Below are 13,065 nucleotides of genomic sequence, written 5' to 3'. Positions count from 1 at the left end.
AAGCAGTTCAGCTGAGCAAAGCTTGGCCAGCCAGCAGATCCATTCTGTTTCTCTGAGTCACTCAGGAGAGCCGCCGTTTCCGTTTCCTGTTTGCAGCCCAGTGGTTACCTGGTCTGTGGCGTTTGCCCGCGTCGGCCGGCTGGGAGATGCTGGGCTTGCGTGCGGCCATCTTTCCTGCTGTGCCTCCCGGGTAGTGGAAGATGACAGAGGCTGAACATAAGCCTTCCAACGCAGCTGCAAACAAAACCACAGGTGCACAGATTCTGGGATCTGACAATCGGTTTTTTGGTTGTAAAGTGACAAAGTATGAAAAATAAAAAACATCTGAGGAGTACGAGTACTTTTGCAAGCCACTGTATGTGAAGAGCATGTTGGTGTCCAAAAATGGCATGCTTTGGACACCAAACCATTATAAGAAAATCTGTAGTAAGTTAAAGATTATCTGACACTGAATTTCCTTTAAAAGATGGCATGGGTCAAAATATATGGGTTTCATGGGTTTGACAAATGCAACCAAGTCAACCAGCTACAATGTCACATTTTTGCAGGATAATGCTCATTTTAAAAAAATAAATAACTCCAATTTAAGACTGGACAGCTGGTCTGGTGTCCTACAATCAAACACAGCAAAAATGGACATTTCTGGTGTGCGTTTGTGGCTCTTGGCAGCAGATTTGGTTTCTCACACTGTATATTACTCTCTATAACTTTAGCCCCCCTTTAGCATCAAGCTTAAGTGTTGGGCTTTTTTGCACAGAATGCAAGAAGCCTTATATGAGTGGGTAACAGAAGCGAGCTGGTGGGGAAAACAAACTTCATCCAGAATAAAATCGATGAAAGTGCACTTTGTCACGATGGACGCAAAAACCTAGCTAGTTTCCTTTTCAAGCAGCCTGCGTTTTATTTTTTTACATAACATTTTGGTGGAAATAAATTAGGAAAAAGGAGAAAAAGGAAGCTAGTTAAATGTACCCTAAAATATCCTTGCTAGCAAGCATGGTAGGTATTTTAGCAGCTTTAGTCTGACAGAAAAGTTCCCTGTCAAAAAACTGAATAAACAAGATTAGATAGTCCTGCCACAGCAAAATGCAAGACCTGTAATTAATATGTTTAAAGCCGAATTACTATTTTATAAATAAGACATTTTAAGACTTTCTTAGGATGTGAGGACACTCTGTAAATATAACTATAACAAAAAATAAATAAATAAAAATAAAATGTTTAGGCTGATGCTTACCACCAAGCCAGAGGAAATCGTTGACTCCCCTGAGCAGCTCCACAGCCATGTGGTAGTGGACCAGCGCATCCTGCAGCATCCCCGCCTGCAGGCACAGGTCCCCGACATGCTTCCTCATCCGCCCCTGGCAACGCTTCTTGTAATGCCTGGGGAGCGAAGTGACAGGAATGAGGAGGGAAAACATTTTTGGAACCACTGCCAGAAGAACAAGGTGCATCAACATCTTTAACAAAAGTACTTCTTTTGGCTCCCGGTTACTCTAGAAACGATACTCTGAGTTTGTATAGGTAAAATGAGTTGGTTGGAGACAGGACAGGGGTCTCGTCTGTCAGCTAAAGTGTGATCTGGGCGACAAGACAAGGCACGAGGTATTCTGTGACTCGTCGGTTTTTGTTGGAGGGAGGAAAAAGGGAGTAGCTTCACCAGGACACAAGGGAAATGGAACTACTTTCATAAAATATGTATGAAATTATGCAGGACAGGATGTGTAAGCTCTTCACAAACACCAGGAAGGTCAATGGAAGAAAATGAAGTGGCTCAGCAGGTGGCCAAGAGCTTAAGAGGAAATACATAATAGAGAAGCAGGAGTGCTACAGCACAGACTCCAAACAAAAAGCTTTCAATTTCAAACAGGCCCGGCTGGATAATTAAAACAATACATGCGTTTTAAAAGTGAAATTAAATAGTGACGAATTATTACTAGATCATGAGTTTACATTTTCAGAGGTCAGTGCAGCTACCGGTTTACACAAGTAGAGATCCACTCATTCAAATGCAGTTTCACCAACTAGAACATCCTCATCAGACAGGAACAATGTGAGCAGGATAAACTGAGCTAGGCCACGGCTCTCCAAAACTTTTGGCATGTGGGTCAAAAGGACTAGTGGACCTAAGAACATTCTTTTTCCTTCTCAACAATAAACTAAGCCATGATATTTTAGCTAACCAAATACAGTCTGATTTTTTTGGTGGAAAGGGGCATGTCAATAATCTTAGACTCAAAAATGTTAAAAGATTTTACAGGTATGCTTCATTCAAAGAAAGACATCCAGTTTTCAATTATTTTCGAAAAAAAAAATTCTTTTTAAAATCTTTCTTTGAAAACCCTGCGTGCATTTAGGAAAGCTTCATAAATGAATGAAAAAAATTTTGATGGAGCAAAGTTTGTTTTTTGGTAAAAGTCATAGTATAAACCTCGCAGGAGAAAGTAAAAAGCCTGTTTGTTTAAAGACAAATACATATTCAACTTTGCTCAAGCTGATTATAAAATATACAGATTATAAAAATTTACTAGTAGATAGAAGGAGGATAGCCTCTAAAATCACAGCTATTTTTAACTTAGCCACTAGATGCCAGTAATTGTCACGCTCTGACCATTTGAGGTCAAAGATGTTTTCAAAAACTTTTTGATCTTACCAAAAATAAAATAAGACTTTTTTTTTTGTCTTGGGCCTGATGGTGTTTCCACATGGAGCGCAGCCAGAACACTGCTTTAGGAAAAACCGTTGGCAGTAGGCCTGTCACGATAAATTTTGCTGAGCGATTAATTGTCTAAAAAATTATTGCGATAAACGGTAACATTGTTTCAAGACCTTTTGACAATGATTTAATGGAAATGACGTAATAATGCATGCAATTTCCTGCCATAGATACATACATTTTATTTTCAAAAGAACACAACACTGGAACTGATAAACTAAAACAAAACAACCAAAAACAGGGGAAATTACATAGGGGAATCACAAACAGCTGACACGGCGCAACCCAAAATCCATCGGACATTGGAGATGATATGTGGAAACAACATTTCGTGCAAAGAATATAGAAATGACAAGGGGAGGAGTTGAAGCCAAATTGCTACCGCAGTTGATAAACCCGGTAACTTTTCAACTGTTCTTCGTTAACGTGAAATAGGTTATAATGATTTTCATTCAGTCAGGACTTTATGCTGACTCTAGCCACATGCATTGCAGGTAGATTCTAGTAAAGCATTGATTAATGCCTGGTTTTAAAATTAGTTAACTGGACTTGTAGTTATTTTGTACCCATATGGCTGGACACCACAAGGCACAACGAACCCGATCGAACCGTTATACCTAGGCTTTCTGTCGGCTAATGGTGGTCTGTCAGGTTTTGAAAATGAGCCGACAAATCTTTTAGTGTGCGCTGGGCATTACACTAAGGAAATAGGAAGGGAGGGTCAGTGGAGAGCACCAGAGTTGAGCCTTTTTCATTCAGTGTCATCAACAGAAAGAAAAAAAGACAGAAAGAGGATAAAGCCGATAATTAAAATGAGGTCGATAGGTTTAATTTATCGTGCGATTAATATTAATTGATTTATCGTTTATCGCGACAGGCCCAGTTGGCAGTGACACAAATAATGCAGCTTTTTTTTTTTGCTGACATCATTTTAGATTACAAACTTATGTGATGCATTTTATTCATTTCAAAGAGCTGTGCAAGCTTGAAAAGTTAACATAATGGCAAAAAGCCATCAGCTAACTTCATTTGAGTTTGTTCCCTTCATCAGCACAGGTGCAGCTCTTTCTAATTACCAGACTAATTAATTAGAAAACCCTGTAGTATTTTATTGTTTTGTTTTTTTATCAAATTGGCCTCATAGTGCAGAAGAACTCTGCAGAACTAAGTGAAAATGTCCAAAGTTCCTTCTAAAGATGGACATCTTGCTGAAGACAAGCAGAGTGTGTCCTGTTATTATACATGCCAATAAATAAATCGTACAGATGCACTTTGGAAAGAGTAGAAATTGTGACACAAAGTAAAACTTTGATGTAAAAATATGCATAATGTGAGACATATTACCATGAGACAATTGGGGTGGGATTTAATAAGCTTTCATCTTCTTTTCGAAATGGATATGAATGTTTTGGGTTAATTATTAGTAGGACATTTTGATTGTTTCTTCTTAATCACTTTTTTTTCCCTCTGACATTTTGCTTATTCAGAACCAATAAAGGTGTTATGACTTGTTTGGTTCAGATGGTGTCAAGTGTGTGTAGCAGCAGGTGGAAGGAGCGTCTTGCCTACAGTCAAGCACGGCGGTGGGAGTATCATGGTTTGGGGCTGTGGGGAGCTGCAGCGGAACATAATGGCAGCCACACAAAATATTGACACTTTGGGAAAGTTTTGGCCATTTTCACTTAGGGATGCACTCACTTTTGTTGCCAGCGATTTGGACATATATGGCTGTCCATGCAAGCCGTATGCTGACTGCTTTATGTTGTGTCAAAGTGTCACATCTTCTGTGTGTACTCATTTTTGCAAGATGCTGCGATTGAATAAAAGAGCTACGTTTGGTCAGGAGTCAGGGAGGAGCAGGGAGAAAGCATCTTCAGGGTAGTGCCAGGCATGGACCGGTTCAAGGCATGGACCAGTTTTCAAAAGTTGACAATTCAACTTTGAAAAATTAAATAAATAAATAAAATGTTCACCATACCATTTCTAGGGAAACTGTGTAAGTGACTGGAGTTTTTTCTGGCTGTATGGATCATACAATCATGAAGTACTGACACTCCCTCACCTGTTGCTGCGCCGTGCTAATCAGCTAGCTTAACAGGAGACGACTACACGGCAAAACCAAACAGGTGTACATCCATACAATAGCCTGAAAAAATATAGAGGTTGTCAATTTGATAGCTTTAGTTCATGTATCATGTCAAAATAACAATATATAAAATGTTTAATAGCAGTTTTATAACTGTGATAACGAACAAGATGTATTATTTTAGAAGCACTTTGTGGTGTACATTTTGCTCTACTAGCAAAAATATCTAGATTGTGATCTACACAGCTCCTAGAAAAGCTATTCACCTCCTCAGTTGCTTTACATATCAATCATGATCAACAAAATTAGGTGGTTTTGCCAAAACAAATTACAAAGGAAAACCTTTTATGTCAAAGTAAAAACAGATTTCTATAAAGTAATGACAACTGAATGAAAATATGTAACATAAAATAAGTGACTGACCTAATTCAACAGGTCAGTTGAATTAGGTCAGTCAAATGGTGCTAGTGGTGTCACAATGAGTGGAATGACTGCAATAAAATTGGTTTTCACTTTGATATTAAAGGGTTTGTATTATTATTATTATTATTATTATTATTGTTATTATTATTTTTAACTCAAAATAGCCAAACTTTTGTTGATCATGGTTGTTTTGTAAAAGGAGTAAAGCATCCAAGGAGGTGAATAAATTTCATAGGAACTGCATTTTGGTTCATATTTTTGCATAAGTAACATAAAATTGCTGGATTTCTTACATAAGTCCATGGCGCCCTTAGACCTCATACCGGCCCATGCCTCAGCAGAGCTAACATCTGTGGGGAAAGTGATTCACCTATGGAGTCTAAGATCTCACCTTTTCACACCCAACAATAAACTCACGGGACAGTATGGAAGAAAAGAAAACAGAAGAGTAAAGCAGGATAAATCAAATAAAAACAAATGTAGAAAAAACAAACAAAAAAGATGTAAATTTTTAGAAAAAATGAGCAAAGATGCCTGAGGATTTTTGAAAATATGAGGCCGACATAAAACACAGACAACAGACATCCAGCTGAAAGTTGGGGTGTCCTGATACAATTTTCCACTTCCAATACGATATCGATATCGCAGCTTTGAATATTGGCCAATACAGAGATTGAGCCAATACAAATCAGAAACGATTTTATTACTCAATTTTGCAGTGTGGAATGTTAGAAAAGGCTCATCAACTAGCCCTTTTTTGCAGGACAATTTTGTTTGTTTATAATTCATTTTATTTGTTGTTTCTGTTGTTTTGTTTAATTAATTTTGGACGTTTTAAATGTCTTCCAGTTCCAGTATAAAATGTTCATTTGAATTTAACGTTTATTGATCTTTGAAAATGTGCTCTTGCATTATTATGCCATTACCATAATATTACTTGAAAATGGTCTCAAACAATATTATTGTGTATCACAATAACTTCTGGGGCAATTTATCATCTAGTAAAACTTGCTATGACAGGCCTTTAACTATAAAGCCCCATGTTGGGTCGGACTAAATGCCGGAGGAGAATTATGGAGCGGAGTGCTGCTATAGCGGTGCTTATATGGGAAATTTTAAATGCAGGCCCACATAATCCAATACTCTTTTTTTAATAATTGATATAAATATCGCATCGGGACACCCCCAGGTGAAAGTTCCATGAAATGCTGAGAAATCGGGATTCTGGAGAGAAACGCTCACCTGCTGTCTGTGTCCAAACCCACAAAATCCTTCTTTTCAAAAGGCACGCAGAGCAGCTGGATCTTGTCACCGGACTTATCTGTGGCCCGGTCCAGCCGCTTGGACTCCAGGACGATAAATATGGACTCCACAAAGTCCTCGACCCTCCGCTCCACGTCGGAGCACTCCTCGAAGCCCGGATAGAAGGCCACGTCGGTGCGCTGCTGCTCGGCGATCTCCCCCTGCAGGCCGAACACCAGCAGGCGCGAGTCGTACAGGGTGGAGCTGTACACCTCCTTCTGGCCGTGGAAGCGCTCGGCGGTCTGCGGCCAGTCCTTGGCCGAGTTGCACGTGGTGATGCAGATGAGGCCCACCACTTTGCGATGCGTCTGGAAGTCGCCCCACTCGTTGTTCTCGGGCAGGTAGTGGTGGCGGTAGCGAATGTAGAGGAGCCGCTGGGAGTCGCGGATGTTCACTTGGCTCACGCTGGCGATGCGCTTGTAGATCTTGAAGAACTGGTCCTCGGGCACGATGCCCACCGGCTGGACCACCACCAGCACCGTCTGGTGGTCCTCGGCACACTGCATGTAGTCTGGGACGCTCATCGTCAGACTGAGCTTCACCTGGGAGGAACAACAAAGCTCATTCGTTTTAAACAACCTAAACCTTAATCACTCATAACATGGCATGGACTCGGTTTGTAAAGATCATTCTCCTTCCTTATATCTTTTTTGTGGTTTCTCAAATTACAACTGTTTTAATTATATGTTTTTAGTCTAGTTTAGATTTGACAAGTGTCAGAGTTATGAGCTAAAGTTCAGAGTCTTTAAAAGTAATGAAAGAGTCCTATGCAGGTTTGCTGAACCAGAAGCTGCGCATCGCAGAAGGGAAGAAATCCCAGAGTTCCCTTTGATTATACACCTGCTGCTGTCTGTTTCTGTTTAAAAAGGTAACGTGACTGCTAAAAGTGACACCTGGAAACATACTGCGCCGGCCAAGGGCGATTAAAAATAATAACCAGGCACAGGATGTCATTTTGTAAGCTTTTGTATTATGTCAGCAAACAGCATCCATTCAGTAATATTCTGGTACCAATTACAAGACTCAACTAGCTTAGCTTAGCTGCTTAATAAAAGCAGACGCCGCAAACCGCTGTTAAAAAGCAACAATACGGAAGAAAGAAAAGCAGGACATGTATGCGAATATAAGTCTGGCCACATGCATCGCTTTAAATTAGTAATATTATTTATTAACTGATATTACCTCAGCTGTTTGTCAAAATTTTACAGCTTCCGTCTTCTAGCCACGGTTTACTAACATCCGGTGAAGCAGTAGCGAAACATCCGGGAATATTTTCAGACTAAAAGCCTCAAACACGGTCGAAGGTTTTGTCAGTGGCACAAAGGCTTTTATATTTCTTTTTTGTGTGTGTATATCGGGCATAAATTCATTATATCAAAAAGGGACAACGGACACCAGGAACATGGCTGATGCTTCTTTTGTGGGATATGTGTAAAAAATACGGTCTGAGTTCTGTTCGTTTTAAAACAATTGATTTGATCAAATGCAATGCCTATTGCACGTTTCATTTATTACTTTGCTTTTTATAGTGTAAAACACTTTGAATTGCCTTGTTGCTGAAATCTGATATACAAATAATGAAAAGTCTAGGATCAGTTGGATTCAAAAGTTTCACCTTTTGAGCTGAATTAGATTTTATGTTCTCGTTCGAGATGAACCTGTGTTCTATACTTAGTTGCATTTGTTCTCAGAAATTATTTCATAATGCATTTTTAATCTTAGTCAATATCCTTGAATACACAATAGGTTTTGATGACTTCCTTCAGAGTTATCAAGATTTGAAATAGTACAAAGTTTACATTTGGATCCAGTTTTTTGGTGTAATGTTATAAAACCACTGAATGAAAACAGTAAAACTACAAAAGTTTTCCCTTACAAGCCGATTAAAAATGAAAATCAGATGTAGCATTCTCCTTTCAGTTAGAAACATCCAACCAAAACTGCACATTTAAATAAATCAAAATCCCATATAATCAAACAATCCAAACAGATTGATTTAACTCTTTTATTTTAATGCATAAATCACTTCTCACAATCTTCTTGGAAGACAACCGCTTTTAAGTCTGTATTTTCTTCATTTTTTCGTTTTGGCCAAGAGGAATTGGTCCAAAAAGCAACGCAGGAGCTCAGAATGGAATGTCTAAAGAATGATTCATAGTGAGTATACATCAATAACAGGCAAACATCTACAAAACAATACACAATCATTGTGAGAGGAAATCACAAGGGACAGCTTAACAGATGCAATGAAGGCAGGGGGTGCAAACATCTTGAAGAAATCCTACAAAACATGCTTTTTTTTTTATTTCAACCAAGTGATTCATGGAATGAATGCAACACCACCAATGGAATGTGGTAAATGTTCCCAAAGTTTGATAAGACTGAGTTATGATAACCAAAATGTAAACCTTCAGTATGAAATACTCCCTTCTTGTTATTGATTGGCATCTTTTGCCCAGTCAGTAATATGCAGCACCTACAGAAACCAGGAAGGTGACAGATGGAAGGAGAAGAGGGCAAGTCAATGCTAACACTGCAGACATGATCCGCGTTAGAGAACTGGTTTATTGGCACTAAGAGAGAAAGCCAGATGCAAACTTTAAGCAAACATTTGAGATGTCAAACCAGAGGCCGTCCTTTAAAAGTCGAACCTTTGGATCTGGTTAAGAAACCGAGTCAGAAAAACTGTGATTTACCGTTTTTGGTTGGTTGAGGAGTTGCGTTAGTCAATGGTCTGTGTTACGAGTATGATGTATTAACATGGATGTGGGTGAAGATGATTGGTCCAAAAACTGGTACATTTTTAAAAGTACAAAAGGAGTACTTGTAATTATACAGACTCAAGAATGCTGCAAATTCCATATTTGTCTTGATGGATTAGTATTGGAATTCAAGCTAAATTGACTCCATCAATTCTTAACAAATCAAAATCATTTTTCTTATAATACCTTGTAGTCCTTTCACTTCTAACCATCTAAGCTTCAGTACTTACAAAGACTTCTGAGTGCAAACATGATTGTGTTTTAATTACAGATGGAATAGATAGTTTCTCATTTGATTGTTGTCATCCAGTGGATTGGATTCATTAGTCTACCCGATTACTGCACACTGATTCCTTTGGAGTTCCTTCATAATAGTAGTCTAACATATATAAAAATCTGAAAACAACAAAAAAGGAAATTGGATTAAGACCAACTTTGCAGTTAAGGGGGAATGTGTGACTTCTGATTGGTTGGATTGGAGATATTTGGCATTCTTCGTTATGGCATAAAAAGTGGGCAGACAGCATTAGTGATGGACAGTGACGTACTGGAGGTCCTCCAACATGATGTGGGGAGGAAGGGGAAGTGGTTGGAGGTGATGGAGGTTTAGAAGGGCGGAGCGGGTCGACGTCCCACTGTCCTCATGCCAGTTTCAGAAACTGTTCCACTGTATCGGCTTCCACTGCCTCTGAAAACATCTCGTAGTTCTGTGGAGGAGAGAAGAAAGGATCTCAAAAAGGCAAATCAGAAACGTGAACAGTAAAACACTGGCCATGTTTAAAGCCTGAGGCAACTGCCAGAGATACAGGTATATGTATCATGTACAGGTTTTTATACTGATGTGTGCTTTCCTCACCCCACAGTACTGGTCTTCATTGAAGAACTGGGGAGGGGCCGCAGTGGGGTCCCCTGCTTTGCTTCTCATTTCGTCCCGGAGTTCGCCACCCACGGAGATGTCGATGAGCTCGTACCGGATGCTTTTACTTTCCAGGACCCGGATGACCTCCGCTTGTTGAGACTTGACCTGGAAAACAAAAAAACATGAGCTTTAGTCAGAAGCACCGCCACGCAGCACCATCTGGCACCCACCCGCCTTCAGTAAGGAAGAATGGAGACTTCAAATACGATGCAGTTCACAGGTCATCGGTTCAAACAAATAGTAAAAGTGATGTAAACAATACCCCAGATCTGGCTGAAAAAACTGCAACTTTTTCACCCTTAATGTCTAGAACGTTGTCAACAAAACCAGGGTAAACTAACCATTTTGCCAATTTTCAATTCTGAAACAAGCATTTAAATATCAAAGTGAACCGAGATGTCTCTCTCTTCTATCTAATAAGCTTCAGGGAACAGTCAACTAAAAGCACTGTCAACAATTTTCAAACATTGTTTGTTTGGTTCCTCTATGAACAGTCTGCTGTCACTCTGGGACACTAAGGAAGTTGGATGTTCGAAAATGTGACCACACCTCAAAAAGCGGAACAAACTGCAAAAAAGGTCAAGCTGCTGTGCGTTTTATTTAGAGTTACATCCTCATACCGGGGGATGATGGGGAAGAGAGAAGCAGAACGATTTGTCACTTTATCCAGGAAGTTCCAGAAAAAAAATCTGCTCTGGCTAATGAGTAAATCTAAATTGTTATTAGCTAAGCAAACTACTATTTTTTTTAAGGTTCTGGATATTATATTGGTATAGAAAAAGGAACAACTTCCAGAAACAGGACGGTTGGATAGATGCCTTAAAGCACAGGACAGGGTTAAAGAGTAATGAGCTCCTAATACATACCAGATGGCAGACAGTCTGAAAGCTGTACAGTGTTTTTTCATTTTTCAAAGTTGCTGCTGCATGTGAAAAGATTATAGCAGTAATGTTTAACGACGACCAATTTAATCGCACAAATCTCTTGTCATTAACAGTGACTACTGGCAAGGAATGAAAGCCAACATCCAGAAATTACAGCTGTTACTAACACAAAGCATTTTAATTCAATTATACTTTATTTATGCCAAAGGGAAATTTCTATGATCCAAGGATCCTCAAAGAGTTGTTGTGGAAAGTGATGCTGTAAGTAGGAAGCATCTCCACTAGCAGTCAGTCTTGCAACTATTCTGAAGAAACGTCTGGCTGAAGACTGTAGCTGTATGCAGTGTTTGACAAAACGTTTGAGCACAACGCTTGAGAAAAGACATAGCTTCAATAGGTCAGATTTTTATATTTGCTTTTTATGCATTTATGTTTATGTCAGTGTGACAGCCATGTTGTGAGTCGCACACTTTTAATAAAGTTTATTACAGCCTACTTATGGGTTTTATTTTGGTGCAACACCCCAAGATTATCACTGGTCCCCATTTAGCCCCCTTTAAAAACTTCCTGGACACACCCCTGCTCAGCAGTCTTATTAAAACTTGTCAGTGTGAAGTGTAATAATGATTGATTGTTGTTTGGCTAAATTAAGTCAAGCTGTTTTCACATCATCATGACCTATTTTATTTGCAGATACAGGTCTTAGCAATTTAAATTATTGACATGTCGAACACATTTAGTGCAAACACAAATGAAAGAATTTGCTTGTATATTGCTCTTCTGACAAAAATATAGAGGCAAGAATAAAATATAATATATATATATATATATATATATATATATATATATATATATTGCAACAAAAACTGCAGCTTAATTCGGCTACCGTAAAATTACAGGAAGTGCCAAGTGAATGATTTTATGACCAACTACACTAGCTTTAACTAGCTGGAACATACATATTGATAGTATTTTTGCTTTTTATGTAATCGGCAGTTCTTATTGCTTAATGCTGCTAAGCGTGTTTCACGTGTCATAATTTATAAGTACACATTATTTGGACAGAATCGTGTTACAGTCAAGTTGAACTTGACAGGGAACTTAAAGTGACTATTTTTTGAATGAGGTTTGGTGCAGAACTCAGCGTGCGGGACACGGATACATGTGCTCGCGCGTCAGTTATTTTGTCAAGTCACGCGAACCTGAATGACCGTGTTTCACAACCACTGTTTGAACAAAGTTTTGTGGTGAATAGTGAGCAAATACTGCTTGCTAATTTGTTGGGGAAGAAACAAACAGCCCAACCAAGCTCATGAATTCAGGTAGAAAAATAAAGACACCTGCCGCTCGTATTGCCATTATAATTAGGTGTGAAGGAACAATAAGAGTGCCGATACGATACATAAAGCTGACATTAAATGAATGATGCAAAAAGCGTTTAAGCGCATAGGCCCGCTGCACTGTTAGTCAGGAGGAAGCTATTACAGATAGGGTGCTGGGTGTGTCCGTTAGACTGAACCATTGTTAGCAGCTCCCATCAGAGCTCAATACTCACATTCAGCAGTAAACGGGTAAATTTCAGTGTGTCTGACTTACCGTCCGCGAGGCGGTAACGGTGGTATAGTACACTTTGACGGTCATCGCTGCAGGTTCTGAGTGACACTTTCTTTATGCGTCCGCTGCTTGCAAATAGCTTGCACTCGCTCGCGTCAAGCTGAACGGGGATAGCTCAAACCGGATTACAGCAATGCCACGACCTCTTTCAAAATAATGGTTCAATTAGGGCCAAAAAAGACAGTATAACAAGTATTACTAAATGTTATTAGAAAATAATAATTGTATAAATAATTTAACATTCCTGTCATTTAGTACTGGAAAATTAAATAGTTGCAATTTCCATTAATTGAAATTTTACGTAATTATATGTTAAAATAATTATTTAGTATTTACTAATTTCAATCGTTGATAGATAA

At 39.0% G+C, this 13,065-nt stretch overlaps 2 protein-coding genes across 3 annotated transcripts in view; both read right to left on the bottom strand.

Annotated features, from left to right (window-relative positions):
• Window positions 1-7,806, bottom strand: part of LOC106934665 (trafficking protein particle complex subunit 9) — a 72,524-nt gene extending 64,718 nt beyond the window's left edge. The window contains exons 1-4 of one of the 2 annotated variants that reach the window (XM_015014710.1): window positions 7,710-7,806; window positions 6,468-7,069; window positions 1,238-1,383; window positions 109-234 (exon numbers count right to left, since the gene is read on the bottom strand). In XM_015014710.1, coding sequence (XP_014870196.1) covers window positions 109-234; window positions 1,238-1,383; window positions 6,468-7,051 — 856 coding nt within the window. In that variant the 5' untranslated portion in view covers window positions 7,052-7,069; window positions 7,710-7,806. Of the gene's footprint in view, window positions 1-108; window positions 235-1,237; window positions 1,384-6,467; window positions 7,070-7,709 lie in introns of those variants that run through there. The other variant, XM_015014709.1, reaches the window with a different exon arrangement.
• Window positions 7,807-8,518: 712 nt separating this feature from the next.
• On the bottom strand, window positions 8,519-12,848 carry sh3bgrl3 (SH3 domain binding glutamate-rich protein like 3). Its single transcript, XM_015014712.1, has 3 exons — window positions 12,689-12,848; window positions 10,146-10,313; window positions 8,519-9,996 (listed from the first exon to the last, which is right to left on the bottom strand). The coding sequence occupies exons 1-3, from the start codon at window positions 12,731-12,733 to the stop codon at window positions 9,931-9,933; spliced, it is 279 nt and encodes a 92-aa protein (XP_014870198.1). The 5' UTR covers window positions 12,734-12,848; the 3' UTR covers window positions 8,519-9,930.
• Window positions 12,849-13,065: the final 217 nt, after the last annotated feature.

The sequence above is a fragment of the Poecilia latipinna genome, unplaced genomic scaffold (genome assembly GCF_001443285.1).
Source record: "Poecilia latipinna isolate Pla-1442-1.1 unplaced genomic scaffold, P_latipinna-1.0 Scaffold1840, whole genome shotgun sequence".
NCBI classification, from domain to species: Eukaryota; Metazoa; Chordata; class Actinopteri; order Cyprinodontiformes; family Poeciliidae; genus Poecilia; species Poecilia latipinna.
This window is presented reverse-complemented; position numbering and strand designations above follow the sequence as displayed.